General features: G+C 34.5%; 4 protein-coding genes across 5 annotated transcripts; 2 read left to right on the forward strand and 2 right to left on the reverse strand.

The window, feature by feature from the left end:
• Positions 1-1,865: 1,865 nt before the first annotated feature.
• On the reverse strand, positions 1,866-4,654 carry LOC123322541 (mitochondrial import inner membrane translocase subunit Tim23). 2 transcript variants are annotated; one of them, XM_044910483.1, is made up of 5 exons: positions 4,493-4,654; positions 4,196-4,436; positions 3,687-3,856; positions 2,656-2,767; positions 1,866-1,976 (listed from the first exon to the last, which is right to left on the reverse strand). In XM_044910483.1, exons 1-5 carry the CDS (start codon positions 4,560-4,562, stop codon positions 1,970-1,972), a joined length of 600 nt encoding a protein of 199 aa, XP_044766418.1. In that variant the 5' UTR covers positions 4,563-4,654; the 3' UTR covers positions 1,866-1,969. The 2 variants fall into 2 exon arrangements, with proteins under 2 accessions (XP_044766418.1, XP_044766419.1); XM_044910484.1 differs by lacking the exon at positions 1,866-1,976 and having other exon boundaries at positions 2,043-2,767.
• A 2,236-nt stretch (positions 4,655-6,890) lies between these two features.
• Positions 6,891-7,799, forward strand: LOC123312039 (proteasome subunit beta type-1). Its single transcript, XM_044896224.1, has 2 exons — positions 6,891-7,081; positions 7,141-7,799. The coding sequence occupies exons 1-2, from the start codon at positions 6,987-6,989 to the stop codon at positions 7,751-7,753; spliced, it is 708 nt and encodes a 235-aa protein (XP_044752159.1). The 5' UTR covers positions 6,891-6,986; the 3' UTR covers positions 7,754-7,799.
• Positions 7,800-8,155: 356 nt separating this feature from the next.
• LOC123317836 lies at positions 8,156-9,025 on the forward strand. The gene is made up of 2 exons (XM_044904448.1): positions 8,156-8,222; positions 8,275-9,025. The coding sequence occupies exons 1-2, from the start codon at positions 8,192-8,194 to the stop codon at positions 8,961-8,963; spliced, it is 720 nt and encodes a 239-aa protein (XP_044760383.1). The 5' UTR covers positions 8,156-8,191; the 3' UTR covers positions 8,964-9,025.
• An 8,115-nt stretch (positions 9,026-17,140) lies between these two features.
• On the reverse strand, positions 17,141-21,011 carry LOC123322582 (endothelial differentiation-related factor 1 homolog). Its single transcript, XM_044910526.1, has 2 exons — positions 20,760-21,011; positions 17,141-17,810 (listed from the first exon to the last, which is right to left on the reverse strand). Exons 1-2 carry the CDS (start codon positions 20,881-20,883, stop codon positions 17,494-17,496), a joined length of 441 nt encoding a protein of 146 aa, XP_044766461.1. The 5' UTR covers positions 20,884-21,011; the 3' UTR covers positions 17,141-17,493.
• Between the last annotated feature and the right edge of the window lie 2,416 nt (positions 21,012-23,427).

Here is a 23,427-nt window from a genome sequence, read left to right on the forward strand (position 1 = left end):
GAAAACAAAAGAAGATAGGAGGAATGCAGTTGATGGCATTAGGTTTGTTCGTAGAGTGGTTTGCAACGGACGTGAACTGTACCAAAGAGGAATCTTTGACTGTACAGAGCAAGCGCAATTCCATTTTAGGGAAGCGAAAATCCATTTGTGTTTGCTCTGTACAGGGTGGGCAAATTTCGATGTTTTAGCACTACAGTTTTTAAACCAGAGGAGATACAAAAAATCTGATACCCCATTCTCGTTCTCTTTTTCTGAGAAACTAACAATATAGTAGTAGTCATTTTTGCCACTTTCTTTTGTTTTCGAGTTATAAGCAAAAAATGGAAAAATGGCGATATCGAAATAAATTTATATCTCCGCTAATACTGATGATAGAGCTCTGAAATTGAAACATTATACAGGCACTTTTTTACATAGAATCCAGTGGCGTGCTCGCCTTTTTAGTAGGATTTTCAATTACGATGCTATTACCCGAAGTTATCTTTTTTTGAATGGGAACACTAGTTTTCTGTGCAATTTTTTGAAAGCTTAATTTTTACTGATTTCAAAAATATATAACATCACATGGTTTGTATCAATATAAATAATAGAAAATGGTCAAAAACTTTTTTTCTCAATATTTCTATGGTTTCAACTTTTGATGAGCACAGAAACATATAGCATCGTATGATTACCACTGTCTCCTTCTATAAATCCTTTCATTATTATAAAAATTTATGAAATATATCTTGATTCAAATTTTGTGAAAATTGGTAAAAAGCATAGAAAGAATGACATTGCCGGAAGGAGACTGCTCTTGTTATAGGAAATTCTATTTTTCTGTGCTCGTCAAAAGTTGAAACCATAGAAATATATAGAAAAAAGGTTTTTCACCGTTTTCTATTATTTATATTGATACAAACCATATGATGTTATATATTTTTGAAATCAGTAAAAATAAAGCTTTCAAAAAATTGCACAGAGAACTAGTGTTCCCATTTAAAAAAACATAACTTTGGGCAATAGCTTCGTTATTAAAAATCCTTCTGAAAAGGCGAGCACGCCACTGGATTCTACGTGAAAAAGTGCCTGTATAATGTTTCAATTTCAGAGCTCTATCATCAGTATTAGCGGAGATATAAATTTATTTCGATATCGCCATTTTTCCAATTTTTGCTAATAACTCGAAAACAAAAGAAAGTGGCCAAAAATCACTACTACTATTGTAAGTTTCTCAGAAAAAGTGAACGAGAATGGGGTATCGGATTTTGTCTATCTCCTCTGGTTTAAAACAGACCCTTTCTCTATGGTTTAAAAACTGTAGTGCTAAAACATCGAAATTTGCCCACCTATACAGTTCACAACTGTTGTGAACCACTCTACGAACAAGCCTATTATTCAGTTATCTAAAAATGACGAAGTTGCCATGCATTTTCCTTTATCTAGTTGGGTTGAAAAAGTTGTATTTCAGGTATCACCAATTTTGCACACCACAAGTCAAAAACTTGCCCTGTATATCATCTTGTCCGTTATAAATAACTGCTCTGAATACTTGACAATACCAGGTCTATGAAAGTATTGCTTGTTTCAAGGTAGAAGTAAGTAATTACGTTAGGATTGTGTTTCACTTCTCCAACATACAAAGTTACGCCCAAGTTCTAGACTGGGAAATAAGAGTTAAGCGACATATTCTGAAACGTATTCCCAATCTAAGTGAGGTCCACTTCATGTAATTTTATACATTGGAAACTATAAGGTATTCTGAAGATATTAATAATAAAATATTTTTTCAAAGATATTTCAAATAGATATAGAGCTTGAATCAACTTTTAAAAGTAGCCGTCTTGTTAAAAACCCTCTCCAAAAGCACACAAAGTAAATACATGTTCAGAACTATCATACTAATTTATTTACAAGTTCACAATTAGGGATTAAAAAGGTGGGATAAAACAAAGTGTTCTATATTTCCTTTTGCATGTTGTCTGTCCTATCATTTCCTGTTGAAAAAAAAAATACCACAATGAATAAAGGATTGATAGATTCAAAAATGGTAGAGAAAGAGATTCCTAGTTGGTTAATTTATTGAAATCTTCACAGCTTATAGCACAATATCACAGCAAACAATATTAAAGAAACTAAAATTGATTTTTCTGACTTTCTTCACAGTCTGATAAACGAGCTTTCTATTCTGACAATTTCAATTAAATCAAAATATTTTATTATTTGAAAGTCTGTACTGTCCAATTTTTGTTTATTTCATTTATATCTTTTTTTTTCAACTTTTGCATCACTTTTCAGACTGTAAAGTAATGTTATAAATTAACACAAAATAAATCTATCGTTACAGTGAGTAACCAAACATTTAACTGTTTCAATCACACATGAAGAATCTATTTTATATCCATGAGAAATATTTATCAAATTACTCAGATAAGATGAAAAACTGTTTCCATGGAAGATGTTCTCCTCATTTAGAGTTTATTTTCAATAACATTTTCTCTAGAGTTAAAGAATCGATATATACATAATACAAACTATACCAATAATTAATCTGTAGAGAGAACTCCTAGGTGAGGTTTTCGGACTAAGTGCTATAACTATTAATTCTGAAGTCTCAAAAAGATAAACCTTTGAAAATGTTACAACCTCCCATCAAAATGCGAGAATAGTTCTTACGCTGGATTGAATGTCCTTATGGCTGTGAGTTTATCTCTGTTGTTCCAGAAAGCATATATTAAGGATACACCTAATCCTATTCCTCCTCCAATTCCGCATTTCTTCAAACCAGCTAAGAAAGAGAAAGATATTCATAAAGAATCACAAATCAAGGAATTAACATTGATATTACCATCTTTTCTTACAGAATGTTGGTACTCATGTGCCAATCTATCATTGAAATGTCATAATTTGACATTTCAATGTTTTAATAACATTGAAGCATGGTTGTACAATTCAAATCAGAGCAGATTTCAACATTGAACCAGGTTCAACCTGTCAAAATTGTATGGACTGGTCAAGTTCAAATTTAAACTTTGCTTGAACTTGAACTGTACAATGGGGAATTCTCCTCAATTTGGGTTATCACTGCATATGTAAGTTTAAACTGAATAATTATGAGTTTCATTTATGATTTTTTCAAATCACTGCGGAAACTATTCAAAATCATCCTTCAAATATGAAGTTTTAAAATTTAAATCGCTTTGTGTGGAGTTTACGATTTGGCAACAGTGCATACAAGACAATGAAAAGAGCAATGTCCGATCAGCTTGTTTATAAAATATCAGCTGTTAATCTACAGGCGCGTACTTACTGGCGAGCTTCAACTGCAACTGGCCATAAAAATCCTATAAAATTTTACGACCTTCCTCATTCGTCGCAGACTTCATAGACAGCCATCTTTGTCTATCTCATCAAGATAATGCATTTGTTGTCCTTTATTATCAAGATATATTTCAGTCGATGTTGCCAGCTTGTACAATTCTCACAAAACGCTTTAAACTTTAAATACCCATTTTTCATTTTTAAGTGCTTAAAAATAATTTTTTTTGGGAAATGGTTGAAGTGGTTATTTCAAAATGTGACATTTCAAAGATATTTCATAAAAAATACATCATTTTCGTCAGAAGAAGTATTCCCTATTGGGCCTTAAGAAAATTATCATAAAAGTTCACCACTGAAGGTAAACCCAACTTTCACTCCGTAATTACCTGTGGATTTATATAAAAGACCTGTTGCTGTAGCTGCTGCTATTGTATTAAGATCATCATCAGTCCCTCGTACCCATGAGAGAATTACTCCAAAAGCTGAATATATCACAGCAACTGATCCAAATGTATTCGCTGTTGCACTACCCTTTTTCATTATGTGATTTATTAATCTGAAATTTGTGTTTGATTATGAGGAACTTGATTGATCACTATAATGAAGTCAACATTTACAAAATTCCTATTTAAATGCATGCTCGTAAGATAAATACTAGAAAAAGGTGCTCGATTAATTAAAATTACCAAACTGAAAATAGGGCAGTGTACTTGAATCACACCATTTAAACAAATTAGGGTGCCATTCTCAGAGATAGCTGAAATTAATATTTCAAATTCAATCACAACACTGCTTTATGTTTTATATCAACCTACATATACCTAGTTACAGTCTATAGTAGCATTGATAATTAACTGGGTAATTTAGAAAAAGGCAACCAGCCCAAGCGACTTACTGAGTTCTTCTCAATTTTCCAGTTTGTCCTGCTAATGTTGTAGCACGAAGTCCATTGTAAAAACCTGTGGCACCACCTATACCAGCTCCTATCATACATGATCCCCCAATTTGTCCAAAGGCCAATTCCATTCGGCCTCTCTGTTTACTTGCTCCATCCAGAAATATGAATTCTGGTTGAGCTTGATTTAAATATCCTGGATCGTAGTTCAGGTAAGGTGATGAAAATGGTTTGTAAGCACCTGATAAACATGCCCAAATGTTATTTTGATCGAAACTTCAGTATGAGAAATCTCACCTGTCAATCCAGAAAAAGGTGAATTTCCTTGACTAGAGTAGATATCTCCATCTTCACTTATATTCGACATATTAAATTTATAATATTTAAAATAAAATCAGAAGTTCTCCTGAACCAACAAGGATTATTACATCAAAGGAAAAGACAGAAAACGTGATGATTTAATTTGACTTTGACATAGCATAGAATTATATCTACAGCCGTAGAACTTCCACTTGCTTCCACCATCTAAATAAGTTTTTGGAATTTTTTTCCATTTTCACTTATGGTAATGATATATCAGATGTAACAATACAGTTCCAGTTGTTCTAGCAAAATTTATTTTCTATTCATCGTAAGATATGATGATTTCTTTTCAGGATTCACGTGAATCCTGCCAACGATGTCCCCTCTGTGAAATAACCAAATTCAACTTGTCTCTTGTCTCCATTGAACTCTATGGGAACTGGAATGGCATCGCGATACAGGCAAAATGAGGAAGAGTGAAAGGGAAGAAGTAGAGCAACCTTTCTCTCTCGCACGCCGTTGCTATTAGCAACGTAAACATTTCAATGTGCGGGAATGAAAGAATGAACTATTCGAACTGAAAATATTTGAAGGTTTGATACTGATTGGAAAAATTCACTTCTTTCTCTATTCCCAAATTGTTCAAATCTTTCAACGAGTCGGTTCGTACTAAAAATAATTAATCATTAGTTTGTCATTCTAATCGAAATTTCTAAAAATTTTGCACTTTTTTTAGTGATTTATGATGTTAATCATAATTTCTTGAATTTCGGGAACGAAATTTTTAATAATCAACCTTGCAGCCTTGGTGAATTAATAAAATAGAAGCTTTAGAGTAATTTGAATATAAATATTAATTATAATCTTGAGGCAAGAATATAGGAAATGATCTTCTGAAAAGCCTCGGATAAAGCTTTGGAATCATATGAAAAGCAGTGTCAGCAAAGACAGAGTTGTCTCTGGTGTCAGTGCGAGAGATTTTAAATATTCCAAATAGTTCAATATATAAAAGGAATCATATCAAAAAGTAAAGAACAAAATTGCTGAAATATTTTTATTTAACATAATTGGGACAAAAATGTTACATTTGCTTAACAATTATTAAATAAAATTAATTTAGTCATTTTCTGACGAATAGTAGAGGATCTCCATGAAGTTCATCATTCATTAATTTTGATTGATGGAACATTCTACACTAGCCCTAGTGCACTCTTCATGTTCGAAATAAATCCTAAAGCGAATGTCTTTCGATAGTGAAAAAGAATGTTGGTATCATCAATTTCCAATGATTCTAAATATTCTATAGTTTCACTGAAAATTTCCTGAACATACCTCAGGGAAAAAGATCTAATTGGAGCTTTAAACCCTCTCCGGAACAGATTTCTAGAATTAAGAATGTCAAACACTCTATCAATTTTTCTAATGAATTCAACGGTAGCGGCACTATCTTCGAATTGTAAGTTCTTACATTTGTTATCAAGAAATTCCATAGCATCTGCTACCCCATTACTCATTGTTTGAGTAGCTAATCTGACATTCATAATTCTATTTTTATAATTGATAATGATATGCTGAGATGAGAGGGAATTAGCCAACCTTAGACCTTCCTCCATTTGAACTTTTTCTAATTCCTTGACAAACTGCCAAGAAATGTTTCCTGTGGGGGACTGCAAATTTTTTTCTGCAAATGTATTTCTACGGATACCAATTTTTCCTTCCTGTAGCTTTGGTCCAAAGTTGTAAAGTAAAAGGTTTTCGGAGAGGGAACCTAAAAAAATGAAAAACATAAGGCATAATTCCTAATTATTTACTGCTTCTCTCCTTTTGTGGATTCTCACTTCTGTAAAACTGTTCAGGATGGATTGGTTTATGTGATACCAACACTTCACAGAAAAAATATTATATTTATGTCCCCTGCATTATGGCATCCGTTTCCAACACAATACTGGACCATTGTTGTTATGAAATTCTTCTTATTCAAAATGTTTTTTGTTACTGCAAAAACCACTTTTGTCACTCTGGGAAACACATAGACTTAAAAAACACTCATCAAAAAACTATATTTAAGCTTTGAAAAAGCACAAGAAATTCTGTTCAACAGCTAACTTGACTTGATATATAGACATTTTTCGAGTTTCTTAGGAATGTAAATCGGAAGTATATGGCTTCTAAACAATTTTTCACCATGATTTTTACTAAAATACTGACAAAAAGACATTAAACAATGTGATTTAAAATTTATCTACGAAAATGACATTTAAATTTAGGTTATAATAGTGTAAACAAAAACACGCTAGAGAGAGAAAGGTTGCTCTACTTCTTCCCTCTCTCTCGGTCACAATTTTCGACGAATTTTGCTACCTACGAAGCCATTCCAGTTCCCATAGAGTTCAATGCTTGTCTCTCATGGCTCTGTGATTAAAGTCAAAAAGTTGTTGATCATCGTTGGTCAAAGCTTTTTATTCATTTCGACTATCCTAAAATTAAAATGTCTTTAATGATGAATGATTCTCGCCCATATTTTGAAGATTATTCACAAAAACCAATGCAGCGACAATTTAGCCCATATGCAGATAATGGAGGGTAATATCCAGCTGAATGTATCTTTCGTTTTGAAACTCATTCAAATGTTATTTTTGCAGGAGTATTATTGCTATAGCTGGTGATGATTTCGTTGTAATTGGAGCTGACACTCGATTAAGTGCAGGATATTCAATCTACACCCGTGATCAAAATAAGCTTTTTAAATTATCAAATACAACTGTGTTAGGTTGTTCTGGTTGTTGGTGCGACACCCTTACCCTCACAAGAATTTTGAATGCTCGTATGCAGATGTACGAGCAAGAGCATAATAAGATTATGTCCACACCTGCTTGTGCCCAAATGTTGTCAACTATGCTTTATTACAAACGATTCTTCCCATATTACATATCCAACATTTTGGCAGGATTGGATTCAGAAGGAAAAGGATGTGTCTACAGTTATGATCCAATAGGACACACAGAACGTTCGAGTTATAAAGCTGGTGGATCTGCAGGTGTTTTATTGCAACCTCTATTGGATAACCAAATAGGTCTGAAAAATATGGTCAACATTCCTAATGCCCCCCTTACCATCGAGAGAGCAGTTGGTATATTAAAAGATACTTTCATCTCTGCAGCAGAAAGAGACATACACACTGGTGATAGTATTAAAATTAATATTATCACTAAGGATGGAGTCAAGGAAGATTCTTTTGAATTGAGAAAAGATTAAACTATTGTACTTTATTTCATTCATTAAATCTGTTTTGATTTATTAAGAGGATATTATTATTTCACATAGACATATAGTCTCTATGTCTATGTTATTTCATGAATTATCCTGAGTAATTGTGAGTATCTTGTTTTTGTGCGTTGAATAATAAACTAGAAGTTTTACAGTAAAATAAATTGTTATCCTCTTGGAATTTTTATTTTTTAAATATTAATGGTGATCTCATAGAATTAATAACTTGTTAGGTTAGTATATCTATGGGTAATCCATAAGTCTATGGTATTGTCAAGTCTCTGTCTTTCTCTATGATTTGCATTCACAGAATACAAAAACATAGTCACAGAGAAATAATATTTATGATCTATGATGCTTCCTAAATTTCAGACATTCGCATTTGTTTTTCTATGATTTGCATCATTCAAATTTTGACTTTCAAGCATGTATAAGAATATATTGGGTGATATGAAGGGTGAGTGATCTGAGAACAAGCTCGTTTCATGGAATAACGTTGATATTTCCAGCCATTTCTTTCAAATTCGACGCGAATTGTACTCCAGATTGCATGTATATAAAAGAACATTCGCCTCGGAATAATGATGCATCGAAACCCCTAGGACGAACACTTTTTGTCGCCAGAGTGCCGTTATATTTGGAAGAGAATGATATCAAGAAATTATTTTCAGCGGTTGGACCAATAGTTTCAGTGAATCTTCAGAAAAATAAATCTAATAGTTATGAGGACGAAGCTTACTTCATGAAAGGATTGCAATGTGCATTTATTATATACAAATCCAGAGAGAGCTTAGTGAAAGCGTTGAATTTGGATGAGTTAAAAACATTAACGGATGAAAATTATTCTCCGCTGAGGGGTCTGCAAAAATATGTGAAAAAGTATAATGATTCCATTTGTAGTCATGCTGTTTTGTTGAAAGAAGCAAAAAAAGCAATTAAGATGCAGGAAAAAATAGAAGCGTTGTTGAGTAAAAATAATGATACAGTTGAAGACAGTTGCACTTTGATGATGTTGAAAAGTAAAAATTCTGATTCCATTGGAAAACCTATCACTAAAGAAAAGAAGCAACACAAAAATTCAAAAACATGCTTTCGACATAAAACACTAAACATGGAAAATTCTACAGTTCCGAAAAGAAAAAAGAGGGATATATTAGGCAAAAAAGATCACTCAACTCAGTTCAGTGAACGTTTATAAACTTTATAATCACTTGATGAATTTGAGCTTTTATTGGAATAAAATACACAAAAAATATTTTTTGTCAGTGTTTTTCATACAGTCGGCTTATACATCGTTAAGCTGCATCCACTTTAAGCCCCGTACACATCTGAGCAAAACAGCCGAATGAGCATTCAGATGTGGACGGACAAAACACATCGCACCGAACGCGCTCATGTTGCGCAAAGCAGATCCGCAATTTGTCAGTCCATCAAAGAAAATTCGTGCTCAGTGTGGACGGGCATAGTTGACATCTTTTCCTCGAACCGAACGCACACATTTAAATATGGATTTCTCGCAAGAAACGTGTTTGAATTTAATAAAATAGTATGAAAGCAGCACAATTTTGTCGCCCTCACTTTGAATGTCGTGCAATAAAAAAGTGCTGTTGAGGCTACGGTCTCGACTTCTTTGTAGATATAATTGTGAAGACCATCTAGTACGCCGTCGTCTCTTCTTTTTCAGCAACTCGTACAGAATTATGAAAGAGGCACTAGCTCAACCTAAGTTTTCAATCCTTAGAACATAGAATACATAGAATGATTCCTTTTTTCTAAGTTTCCATCGTTTACGTTCGTAGCACTGAACTGACACATCCATTGGAGCGGCTCCGAACACATGCTCATGCTGCTCGTGCGTCGGATAGAAAAATTGTCCAACGCTCATTCGGTGCGGCGTGCTCATTCAGCTATTTTGCTCAGATGTATACGCGCCTTTATCCAAGGCTGCGCGGCAAAGCTGCTGTGTATGTGGATGCGTCGTCGGCTTGTGCCGACATGCCGCTGAAAAATCGCTGAATTGTCGGTCTCCATCAAAGCAAAGATTATAGAGCTAACTCTATAATCTTTGCATCAAAGGAAGCCAATAGAAATATATAGTGAGGATGTACCAAACGCTGGCCTCACTGGCTCGAGCGGCTTCAGTTGCAATTTAGACTGTGTGCACTACCATAGACAAACTATGCACTACCGAACATGCGGCCAATTGTTGTCTTTTTCTAGAATTTTGATTAGTCCACACTCACGTCTATGTCCATAGAAAAGAGACAATTATTGGCCGCATCATAGCTTCCTCCCTTTCTACAGAGCAGACACCACAAAATACTAATATACAGACACTCTTTCTTGCGGGTATTGCTCAGTCCATTTCTCTGTCAATGAGTCGAATTACGAAGGTCGATGAACAAAGGTCACTGTAACAAAGGTGGCACAGTTTTACTATTATTATACGTGAAAATATTTAAACATCCCAATAACATTAACCTCTAGCAGTCTAGCGAGATGTTCGATATGAGAAGTTCTCAAGAAAAATCATTCACGAAATCCCTGAGAGTTTCATCAAATTGCTCAACATTGCTTTCAAGCTCTGTGAATAGAAACTTTGACCCCCGCAGAGTTTGTCTCTGACCCTCGTTTTCACACACTTGAGCTATGGTCCGTATATACACATTTCGCGTAGGTATGGTCCGTATATACACATTTGGTAACCGAAAGTTACCAGAGCGGTTACTCTGGTGACAGATATTGAACCGAATTGTCAGGAATTCGACATATACGGACCGCCCACTTACTAACCAGAAGAAACCAAAGTGTATATACGGACCACAGCCCTGGTGACAGATATTGAACCAAATTGTCCGGAAATCGACATTTACGGATCGCCCACTTACTAACCAGAATAAACCAAAGTGTATATACGGACCACAGCCTTGGTTTCTTCTGGTTAGTAAGTGGGCGGTCGAATTCCTGACAATTCGGTTCAATATCTGTCACCAGAGTAACCGCTCTGGTAATTTTCGGTAAAATTCGGGCAAATGTGTATATACGGACCATACGCCATACGGATAGGGAATCAACGCTTAATTGAAGGATAACGGATTTTTTTTTCAACCGATAAAAATTTCTGTCATGAGTATTACTTTATGTGGATTTAAGTTTGTGCTTTTTGGTGTATTTTGCTTTAGTTTCTTTTTCTGGTGTACTTCTATTAAATTATTTCTGAGCTTTTGGAGGAACGTGAATTCTTTGAGAAATCACAAACAAAAAAACATAAAAACTTCGACTAACAAAAAAAAATACTTAATTGATTATTAATTCCCTCTTTGCACAAAATTATCAAGAGTTTCTTGAATAAGCTTTGTCATGTTCATATCGACACTTCGTGAAGTGGCAATTCGTCGTCAGAGCTTTGATTTTCTTCAATGATATCAGCAATTACTTCATCATCTTCCAAAAACTTTGTGCCCCAATTTTCGTCATTATAACCATGTGCCCATATCTTAGAACCTCTGTTTCATCTATCGGATCATTAGCACGATTTACTCTGTTCACTAACTCCACTAAATCAATTTCTTGATGTAGTCTAATTCAGTTAAAGGAACCAAATCTTCTCCATTCCATTCTTCCATGTTCGTAGAGGAAAGGATTTGACATTTGACACCATGAATTTTAACCAAATTTTCAGACACTTTTTTCCAAGATTCGGCTAATGCAAACACATCATCTTTCAATGACACATATTCTTCAAACATTGCGCAATATTTTAATCATCTTGTAAAAGCACCTCTTGCAACAATCTTTTCCTCTTAAGACTAATAAAGGATTTATTAGTTATTTATTAGTCTATGCTTTTCCTGCAAGTCTCTTTTACATGATGAATCACATTCTGGTCCATTGGCTGAATCAGTGCGGCTGGTACAAACATAACCTGAATATTGCCATCATGACTGGTCAGTCCTTGATCTAACTTATGAGCTGAAGCTTTATCCAATAACAATACCTAGGGCTTTTTCTTGCAAATTACTGGCTCTGAGATGCTTTCTTACACTTGGTACAAATTCATTATGGAACCATTCTTTGAAAATGGCTTTATTAACCCAAGCACTTTTTTGTTTTCGATAAACAGGTAGCTGGATGTTTCTGAATGGTCTTAGTTTTTTTGATTTACCGATAACAAGCAATCGCAATTTATGCGTATGGTCCGTATATACACATTTGGTAACCGAAAGTTACCACAGCGGTTACTCTGGTGATAGATATTGAACTGAATTGTCAGGAATTCGACATTTACGAACCGCCCACTTACTAACCAGAAGAAACCAAAGTGTATATACGGACCACAGCCTATGTCGGCCAGTTGCATTTCCATAAGGCATAAATGTAATATGTAATTCTAACTTTACTGATCTTGCGGCCAGGTGCACCCTTTTCGTCTGCGTGTACCAATGTCTTTTCAGGTAGGCAACGCCAGTATAAACCGGATGATTCGTCCGCGTTATATATTTGTTCTGGAGAAAGACCAAGCTGATAAATTTTTTGTTTAAATTGAATACGAAAAGGTTCTACAGCATTTTTGTCACACGACAGCTTTTCTCCGGTAATTTTCAAGGAGCGGATTCCAAATATACGCTTGAAGCCATTAAATCATCCTCAACTTCCTTCATCCTTCAAACTTCACTCCTTCACCATAATCCATTTCTGAGAAGAATTATCGAGCCTTCTGGAGTATGACTTCTTCAGAAATAGGTGCGTGCCGAGATCTCTGTTGTATAAACCATGTTTATACAGCATCTTCAACATCATGAAATTCATTTTCAGTTCGCGATACATAGCGGAGAGTTTCATCCTTCTTTTTTTTATGTCCGATATTGTGGACTTTCCAACACCAAACCTTTCTGTCAGAGACGTGAATGAAGATTCCAGAGTTAAAGTCACATGCTTGCGTTTGGAAGCTATGATTTAAACTAAATGAACACTAACTGAATGTCCCCAGAAATATGTATAGCCTTAGCCATAGAGAAAGGGACAACTTTTCTCTTGTCTCTGGCCTTAGCGTACGAGTTTCAAAAGAACAACATGGCGGGCGTTCGGATTGCAGAGTTCGGATTATACATATGATTTTAAGCGGGCCGTTCGGATTATCCATACATTACTGTAGTAATCTTTCTCGCATCAAATTAAGATACGTTCATTCAATTATTCTCAATATCCCAATTGCTACTTCTATATTCAGAAATGAAAAGGTTTCAGTGATTTCGTTTTGGAAATCGAGTGACTGTCAAATCGTCCGGTAATCAAAGTTTTGTGAAACCCGCTGTCCGTGTTCTTGATGAATTTTTCTGAACGCGCGTTATTTTGTTATTAGGCAGTTTCGAATCATTCTGTTCTACGCATTCCAGACAAATAGTCAAGTATACAGTTTTGCAAGAATCTGTTAATACACTCACTTTCAAAAGTCCTGCACCCCCTAATTATTAAGGCTATCTCAAACTTTGAAAAAAAAATTATACCCTCGGGTTCAAGGATAATGAAAGGCTTTTACAGAAATAAAATGAAATCAATTTCATTTCATAGAATTATGAAGTTGAAACAACAAATACAAATTAGGAATCAAAAATTGCAAAAACAAAAATTAAATTTGAACGGAAAATTAAGAGTTAATTATTAAAAGAGCAAACTAATATGCAGTATTCGAGCCTCTGCTGCTTAGCAATGCATTCACTCGTCTAGGCATTCCAAAAATTAAATTATTGATTATTTCCTGCGGAATATTCATCCATTCCTCGGTAACAGCTACAATAAGTTCTTGTGAATTTCGTGGTGGATTATTTCGACGGAAAACGGCTCTGGAGACATGATCCCATATATGCACTATAGGATTTATGTCAGGAGACATCGCGGGCCATTCTAATCTGATAATGTTTTGGTTTTCCAGGGCTTCTTGAACACCTCTAGTGCGATGTGGCCTGGCATTATCGTCCATAAAGATAAATTGAGCCTCTAATTCATTACCCATGGGTATAATTACAGGATTTATGATATTTTCGAGGCAATATGCACCAGTCATCGTCCCGGATATGTGAATTAGTGGCGTTCTTCTTCCAAACATTCTGCCTCCCCAAAACATTTCAGTGCCACCGCGAAAAGGAGCAACTTGAATAGCTCTCTCAGGTCTATTTCGACATCCTGGTTCCCTCCAAACTCTTAAGCGGTAGTCATCACTTACTAACCCAAACCGTGACTCATCTGTAAATAGCACATTCCTCCATTCTTCTAAATGCCAGTTTTGATGAGCTCGCGACCACTGCAGACGAGCGGTTCGGTGACGAACAGTTAATAAACGAACTCTTAGAGGCCTTTTGGACCGCAATCCTGATGTTAAAATTCTTCTACGAATTGTAGCACATGAAATTACACGGTTGTGGGCTCTTTGGAATTCCGACCTGAGTGTTGGTTCCGTCACTGACCTATTTCTACGGGCTGATTGGGCAATATACCGATCTTCCCGAATCGTGGTAACACGAGGACGACCATTTCGAGGTCTTCTATGCACTCTACCAGTTTCCTCATAGCGCCTAATCGTTTTGCTAACCGTGCTTCTATGGAGGGTGCTCTCTACCCTCCATACGTGCTTCGAATAATGTTCAGTCTATTGGCTATCTGATGGCGTGAGAGCCCTTCTTGCCAGAGAGCAATAATTCTAGTTCTGTCAAACTCAGACAACTCGTTTCTGGGCATATTACACAGTTTTTGAACTAACCGGTACTCAAAACGAAAAACTACTGATCCGCAGAAAGGCACACATTTGACAAAATCGATATTTAAACACAAGAACATTTTTCGTTTCGTAATGTTATCGTTTTATTTGGTGGTCAACAAGTTTCTGTTGTTGTCAGTAACAATTTGTTGTGAATCTTGATTATTTTATCTCCACTACAGGGGGGGTGCAAAACTTTTGAAAGTGAGTGTATGTATTTCAATGGGCTTCCTACAACGGTTAATTTCGACATGAGGCAAAACCGCTCGATTTTTTTTTCAATATTCGATAAACTACCGATCAAATTGAGTTGACATTCAGTACTTATAGTTGCAAAGTACTATACACGAATTCTTGAAAAGAATTCGGTGGGTTATCTCATCACTTTAAAATAAAAAAAAATCTGAAAAAAAAACTCAGCATCTCAAGAGCTGATTGCCAGATGAAACTAAGTTTCTGTCAAGAATCTTAAAATGTTATTCTTGGGCCAAGTACTCGTTTCAAACTCGATATAGCTACATGAACAGTATTCATGGGCGCCCGCAGAAAATTTTCTCAGGGGGGGCAAAATATCATCTACGATTAGTTTTACTGAAAGAAAAATTTCTCTAACGGTGTCTATCAGAAACTCAGGGGGGGCCGTGGCCCCCCCTGGCCACCCCCTGCGGGCGCCCATGACAGTATTAGAAGTATCGGTATATACTTCACACGAGCGTCGGAATTAAGCACTGCGTTTGAGTTCATGCAAAATGTCATTGAAATGCACCAAAAATATTTCAACTCCATTTATAAAAATTGACATCAGGCGCATCGCAAAGTTAACTAAATAAAAGAAATATATCTCTTTGCAAAGATATTACACAATAGTGGTGTAATATCTTTGCCTATATTTGGCTTTAGCGCGTTTTTTGCTGGAAGAACATTGTCATATGCTGAAATGAAATTTGTTCGAAAAAGCCCCATATTTGTTACTATATTTCAAAAAGGAACTCGAAATTCCGGTAAATAAAATTCGAAAAAAATAAGCTTTGTCACTCTTCGTATGAGCACCAACCAGTCAAATTTCACATTAATTTCAATCAATTTCACATTAATAGATTCAAAATTACGAACTGCAACAATGTTTTCCAGAACTTTGAACTCAAAAAAGATTTCAAAAGCATTACATTCGCGCACACCCACACATTCATGGACATACATTTTTTTAGGGATTCCGAACTTATACGTCTCCTGAAACGTTTTTTGTGAAAATTTTTTTCGTAAACAGTTATAAATAATTCACCTTTATTTTCAGAGTTTACCAAAATTTTTATATATTGAATAAACTCATATCCATCTATCCATAATTTTTTTCGAAATGTAATAAGAGTGTAATAAGAGCTGGCGATTGTCAGCAAGCTTTAAGAAATTGATAATTGCAGATTCACTAGAAACGCAAACTGGATAGAGTAAGCAGAAAGATAACCATTTGTATTTTTATTTAATTATTGCATTTTCAGGCAGGTATCGCCATATTTTTTTGTCATTACCGCACTTCAGGTACAACCGTTCAGGTACAACCTCGATCTTTTTAAATCATTCAGTTTATCCATAGATCTCTATGAGTTTATCTGTTGTCGTTTACTCTGCGAGAGTTGAGCTTGTGGAAATTCGAATTTATCATGAATCTGATTAACTGGATTTTGAAATAGTTGCCCTCATTTTTCGGAAATTTCGATAGCTTTATCCTGTGGGAGCACACTCCGACCACGTTGTTGAGCAGAACTGAAATTTCAAAGATATCTCAGAAAAAAGAAATTCCAACTTTCCTTCATCTGAAAACCGAGAGTTTGGAAAGTTATCGCGTTTATTTTGAAAATATACGCAATTTCTGAAATTCTCCAAACCTCTATCGCAAAAAACACACCATTTTTTCCCTACTCTATGCTGCTTCTGGATCATTCCAGGCCTAAGTAAGAGTCATTCAATTAATAATAGTTGCCGGCGTTTAAAATCAAAGTTGCAGGAAGCAATCATTCATAGATTGCGCCTCAAAGCGAACATGACTACTGACATGGGGTTATATAGTCTCTATAGCCATGACTACAATGACTCTAACAAGAGCAATTGTAGTCGATGTAGGCTTAAGATCTCAAAGTGGTTACTCTAATCTTTGCTGGTATCAAATGTGGAATGCGATATCATGAGCAGTGCGTTAACAAATCGGCGGATGAGGAAGTCGATTTTGACTGTCCTCAAGTCTGTTGCTTTTGGAAATTTGATTGTTTGCGAGAGTTAAACATAACTTATGCTTGATAATTAAGTATTGCTCTCAGTTACCAAATACGTTAAGCCTATTTTGATAATTTAGGTATGTAAAACTCTAATAGGCCTTATTATCCTACTGTGGTACAATGAGGCCTACTGTTGGGTTCATCAGTGAGTAACCGCCTTTACTTTTTCAACTTTCTTGAAAAGCGAATATTCTGAAAGATAATTTGAACTGATTTCATTCAACTCTTTAATTCTTTCCGTCTAGTATTTCTAGGAAAAATACGCTGTGGAGTAAACTTACAGGGGTTCTATTTTTAAACTGACCAGAACCCATTGAATTGAAAGAAATAAATCAACAAATGCAGCACTCTTAAAGAATAGCCAATAATATATTTCGATCATGTTTTTGAAGTATCAAAGAGGTTATTATTTGATATATTGAAATAACCTTATGACATACACACTATTTTTAATACCACTTATGTAAGTTCATCAATGCTTAATAGTCAAAATAGAAACATATGTATTGATTCTTCTCTATCATTAAATATCCCATTTTTTTCGAGATTGTTATTTTAATTCATCAAAAATTTGAATCGAAATTAAAGTGAAACGCTGAAAAAACTCAGAGAAACTTTAAATTAAATGCAAATTGAAATCTAACAATCGTATCAAGATTTAAATACAACAATTTCTCCTCAGTCCCCTCAGTGGGGACTTTTTATTTTTTGTCACCGGGGGGCTGAAGGGGTCTTCCCCTGTCCTTTCCTCTCAGTTTCATTCCCAGCACTCGTTCTATTTTTCCAATTATTATATTATTTGGAATACCCCTTCCTGCTTCATAGTCTGTTATGATTTGTGGTTTCTCGTTAATTTTGGTCGCCAACTCTTTCTGACTCATATTTTTGGCTTGGCGACCCTGCTGGATGAGTTTACCTAGATCCAAGGAGACTGTTTCATGTTTGAGTTCTTCAGTCTCCCGATCTAGCTTCGCAGTATTTTTTGTGGCAACGTGTTGTTTATTGCTCCCAGCTCCCCCTAGAACAAATATAATTTTTAATGCATTGTTTCCTAGCCAGCAGCTGATGGTTAACAATACAGGGCGAGTCTTTGTCGTGTGTTGAAACACTAGATTCCAATCATCTAAACAAAACTAACAGCAACTTTTTTCATTTACACTTTCTAAAGATGTAGTTGCGTCAAAAAAAAGAAGACCTCGTTACACGCAGGGTAAGGATTCTAAGTATGACTCATTATTTTTATTTCAAGGTTAACAAACAGATGAGTTGTGCATGAGCGTAAGCGACCTAGGGTAATTGTTATTTGTTTTCGTTATATACAACGATACATATAATTATTTTTAGATATGGAGTTTCTATATAAGGTTGTGCAGAATTATGTACATATATTAATTTCTGGACCTGAAAATAGGGCTATTTTTATGTACACTTTCTTCTAAAAGTGGATATTAAGGCAGTCATTCCCCTCTGAACGATTGACTTGAAAACCTTATTTTTTTCAAATAATTCCCAAACGGTTTCTATAACTATTATTGAGACGGTCTTCGATTCCTGTCAGATATCGCTAGGGTGTATTCTTGCACCATACCGGCTTCTGACATTGAATAAAAGGGCCATCAATTCATTCCATTTTCGGCGTGGTAGGAGTTGGTGAGTTCAAATGAGACCGAAAGCATATGGTCAGCACCTACTTTCTTGACGAAATGATATTTTATTATTTTTGTTAATATTTTGAGTGATGGTGGATTGGTTGTTAGTTCGATTCAGATCATTCCATTTTTTTTTATTTTATATTAGCCGGTGTCATGTTTCTGAATTAATTTAGTTTATTATTATTTTACAATAAGAGATACCTATATTTTTGGGAATTCAACTGTAGATGGCAGCGACATTACGATGACAGTTCGAACTAAATAGTTAGTTATAGTCATTTATGAAGAGAATTTTGAGATTTTCGCCAAATGAATACTTTTTTCTTAGATGATAGTTGTTTTTTCTCAATTCTGAAGATTTTTCGCCGAAACTTGATTTAAGTGTGTTAATAATTATCAATTTTGGATCAAAAAATGTCATGAAGTGTTGGTATTTATGAAAAAAATTTTCGACTATGTTCTGAATCAGCTGACAAACAGACTAATATTCTTTAAATCCGAATGTCTTGGCTCTTTAACGATCGGGACATTGATTATATAAGAGCCACTGCTATGATATCTTGCATTCTTCAATGCCAAAAATTGGAACATTGATGCTAAGAAAACTTGTCCAAATTGAACTGGAAATATTTTTCTGAATGAAGTTTGCGTGGATGTTATCGAATTCATATGTATATCTACTTACTAGTGGGAAAAAGACCTCTCTGGGGAAACAGATTTGTGATTTGTGCATATCAAGGCAAATTCAAGGCCTGTTTAGATGTGGATAATTGTTAAATGTTGTATAGATATTTTATCAACCGAATTATTTAAATTTAGATGTTAATTTTGGTAAATTTTTCAACAATAATGTTTCTTCCTTTAAAAAAAATATTGTACTACTCCATAGAATACTTGATTTCACAGTTACTGTGTTAGTTAATTCTTTCAGAGTGTTTGATTACTATTAAACATTTAGATAACTCCAATGTGAGAATTTATGTATTCAGGTAACCAGAGCAGGAAATTTGTACGCCATCGCCAAGAAAATTTTCATTATTGAATAAGATCACTTGTTTTAGTAGTATTGAAAGTAGTACCTACATATTTTGCTAAAACCTGATATCACATAGAGCTGCCAGAAGACTTTCAATGTAGTTCATGTTCAAATTTGCCTACACTCCACCACTGACAATTCTCAAATTGATATTTCAAGTGTGGAGGTAGTAAATGAGTATAATTTTTTATGATTAGTTCAGAAATTCCCACTGTTTGAGATATCCTTCAAGACCTTTTGCTCTTTCAGCTTCATCTCTACAATTTACTTGAAGTCTTCGTAGACATGGAAAATTAGTTACTGTCTCTCTCTAAAATCGAGAAATATTGAAATGTATATGTATCGCAAAAGCTGTGGTACAAATCGAAGGACCACCAAATAATGAAAGTTATCAAGTCAAGAAACTGATATTTGTTAAAACAACTAAACAATTCATCAATTTTAATTATGTACATAAAATATTTTTGTTGTTCAACACCAACAATTTCCTTTTATATCTCCCAAACAAAGGAGAATTCATAAATCATTCATCAATATATTATTTTGCAATGACCCCAAATAATGGGACAGTGTGCACATAGAGATGGCAGGGGCACAATGACATCACAAGTAGAAGATGCTAAGGAGATACTAACCGAGCGATTTTAAAGGAGCCATATAATTTTCAGCAAAGACATTTATATATAGGTTTTTCAAGGTGAATAAAAATACTTCCTTTACACATGATGCAAGAGCTAAGAGCTATCCATTAGCAAATAAAGGTCACGAATGTCCAGTGAGAGATTTATATCAAAAAACCAATCAGAAAGTTGAAGCCATTTCATACATTTCATGATTACAAAACAGTAAGAACACAGTTTGGAAGAAATAAGAACAATTTCTCCAACATATATTAAATTAGGTAGGACGAAATGAATACCTTCAGTAGAAATAATAGAATGTCTTCAATCCATGTGCATTTACTAAGCCTTTGTATAACAATTCATTGTAAAAATGGCAGGCATTTGCTAAGGAGCTCTTCATCACAATAACAGTTTCTTTTAGAGCCGACTTACATAACTGATTATGAGTACTAAGAATAGAACATAGTTTCCATTTATGAAAAACATGCTTTATTGATACCTAGTTGAGGGTCACAATGAAAGTTTAAAATATCAACAAACCTTCAAGTACCTTAGTTATCGATGGTATGAATTAATATATGATTGATATTGTTATAAAGTTTGATCACAATTATACCCAATCCAAATACAAGGAAGATAAGGCTTTTTTGACTCACATTTCAGTTGTGTGTCCACTGCGACTCCTTGACGACGTGCAGCGTTTACAGCCTGCTCACTCTTCATTGTCGAAGCCTTTGGGGCCCTTTTTTTTAAAACGGTTACAGTATCCCAATCAGACATTGTGGTTTTGTTGGGTTAATGTTGACAAAGATTTCGAAATCTTTTAAGATATATCCTTTTCCTAATAATTATAAGACGTAAATGACTTTGTGTAAAATGACACTTAAATCACGATACCACAGAAAATATTAGCAAAGCATAGAAGAATTGACATATTCTAGAACATGTATTTTCTTTAGCTTTGTTACGCATGACCCGAAATCATTTTGAACTTGGAACAAAAATTCATATGAAAGTTTCGGTTCGAAGAAAATCATATATTAAATATATTGCGTTTTTTCAATTACTTGCAGTTGGTATTGAACATAACTCAATTTGGTATCGACTGTATCGAGCAATCTGTATTCAGCCCAGCCTAATATTCATTTCTAATTCTTCGATCTGTATTACAATCATTCTTTAGTTTTGTTTTTCCGTTCGCTCCATGTAGAAAGGACCAAGTGTAATCGGATCCTAGATTCAATAAGGCATTTCGATCAAAGAGAAAAATGATAAATTTATTATTTGAATTGATATGGTACACATATTGAAAAAGTGTGATGAATTTACAAGTAGTATAGATGAATACTTTTTATCATTACATAAGTATAAGTTATTATATATAAGTTTTTATACATTATGTAATAATTTGAATTAAGAATGAAATGTACATTTTGCATAAGGATTGTAGATTTTCTGGCAATATCAATCATAAGAATTCAACTGTTATTTGAGGTAAATGGGAGATTTTTAAGATTTCTCAATCCAACCCTCAAGTGAATGTACACTTCATTGTCAAAAACTTCTCAGTAAAGCTCATGCAAAAAATAAATTTACAAGATCGATTATATTTGAGAAGTTTAATATAGAAAGTTGACTAATTTGAAGAGACCACTCAAGATTTAATACTCTAAAGAAGTTTATTACTGCTTACCCAGAACAATAGTGTTATTTAGGGTAGGAACCCCTTATAGACACTATAACTTTGAACAAATTATGATGGGAATGCTTATTAGAAGTTTTTCTTTTCTTGAATAAGGAAAGACTAATTGAATATTAACTTTAAAATTTATTATGATCAAAAATGGCATGAAGGTCAAAAATAATTGTATACATACTCTGCGTAACAATCAATAAATATACTTTACAAAAAATGGAATGAAGTAAATACTTCCGCAGTCCGAAATTTTCCACCTTAGTGACGAATCAAGTTCTCAATCTGCAGGTACCTGCAGATTGAAAATGGGGATACGTATCCCCATTTTCAAAGCTCGTCTTGGAGTTTACAGCTCCTGACGAATCGTCTTCGTCTTTTTCAGAGTTCGAAATTTTTGAATTACTTTTTCTTTCACATTTTCCAGTTCGTAAACATTCTAAAGCTGCCTTTTCTCCTTCTTTCGGATTTGACTCCCAAGGGTTCCAAAATTTGAGAATTAAGGGCTGTATGAAACGATGAAATAGAAATAGAATCAATGGAATGATGAAACAAGAAATGCACCCAGCCATGTTGAATGTTTATCACAGAAGCACAGATTACAGAGTAGAATAGATCTGACACTCACGTTCTACGATGCAAAATACAGTTTATCCCGCCCTCAGCGCCCCCATGCGGCTGCCACCCAACTAACCGGGAGAAATGTCGGTATAACTGGAAACTGCAATCGCATGGCGCGAAATTTAAATTAGCCCATTCACTGGTATTTTAGACGTCGATAGTATAATATGGATTATTAGGGCGAATTTTAAGGAGAAATAAAACTTGTCATGAAAAATATACATATATTGATATACCCAGCACAGGAAAAAAAATATGGAAATACATAAGCTATAATTATGGCAATGAATATATGAGCAGAGGTAAAATGTCAATAGGGTCACATATCTTCGTAAGACAATAATTATAATAAACAGTAATAATATTGTTCATAGGAAATGAGGTTGAAATCATTATATGTTCAGAAATCTTCAACATTATCCAAAAAGGACACAATGTTTGTTGGGAGTCAGCAATAGAAATCAAAAACAGCATGCCAAAGCTAAGAATGCATGAATAATTTGGAAAAGAAAAAATTAGTTGCCCAAAGACCTATGTGGATTTTATATTTTCCTGCAGGAAAGATTTCAAAGTCTCTAAACAACGACTCCCTGTTTTATCTTCCTCACAGTTAGATCACCAGGAATGCACCGACATGAAATTATTAATAACTAAAGTTTTGAATGATGAAATAAAGTGTTCAACATTTGGGTTAGTATTCCTTACTCCATGTGCTCTAATGTACCCAAAAAAGTTTACTAAACAATCTTGATTGAAAGCCCCAGTGAAAATATATTTAAAGTGATAATCATTGAACAGTTTTTGTGTAAGGTAAAGGAATGCGTTCAATGTTGTCACTATATTCTTCAAAGTGGGCACCACAATGGATCTTTTCTTTCGAGGGCAATAAAATGAAATACTGTTGAAAATTTGTATCGCCTGCTCCCAAACAACATTGTGTTCTGTTTGAATACTAACCGTCTTCTTTAAGAGTTTCGCAGTGGATGTCCAAGCTCTGGATACATTCAACG

The sequence above is a fragment of the Coccinella septempunctata genome, chromosome 1 (assembly GCF_907165205.1).
Source record: "Coccinella septempunctata chromosome 1, icCocSept1.1, whole genome shotgun sequence".
Lineage (NCBI taxonomy): Eukaryota > Metazoa > Arthropoda > Insecta > Coleoptera > Coccinellidae > Coccinella > Coccinella septempunctata.

Excerpts from the sequence above, each read along its gene's own strand:
- LOC123317836 (XM_044904448.1), top strand. The coding sequence starts at position 8,192 with ATGTATAAGAATATATTGGGTGATATGAAGG. Across the intron at positions 8,223-8,274 it reads TATATTGGGTGATATGAAGG|CCATTTCTTTCAAATTCGAC; the intron begins GTGAGTGATCTG and ends TGATATTTCCAG.
- LOC123322541 (XM_044910483.1), bottom strand. The coding sequence starts at position 4,562 with ATGTCGAATATAAGTGAAGATGGAGATATCTACTCTAGTCAAGGAAAT. Across the intron at positions 3,857-4,195 it reads GGAAAATTGAGAAGAACTCA|ATTAATAAATCACATAATGA; the intron begins GTAAGTCGCTTG and ends CACAAATTTCAG. Across the intron at positions 2,768-3,686 it reads TCTTTTATATAAATCCACAG|CTGGTTTGAAGAAATGCGGA; the intron begins GTAATTACGGAG and ends TCTCTTTCTTAG.
- LOC123312039 (XM_044896224.1), top strand. The coding sequence starts at position 6,987 with ATGTCTTTAATGATGAATGATTCTCGCCCATATTTTGAAGATTATTCA. Across the intron at positions 7,082-7,140 it reads CCATATGCAGATAATGGAGG|GAGTATTATTGCTATAGCTG; the intron begins GTAATATCCAGC and ends TTATTTTTGCAG.
- LOC123322582 (XM_044910526.1), bottom strand. The coding sequence starts at position 20,883 with ATGTCTGATTGGGATACTGTAACCGTTTTAAAAAAAAGGGCCCCAAAG. Across the intron at positions 17,811-20,759 it reads AGTGGACACACAACTGAAAT|GGGGAGCTGGGAGCAATAAA; the intron begins GTGAGTCAAAAA and ends TATTTGTTCTAG.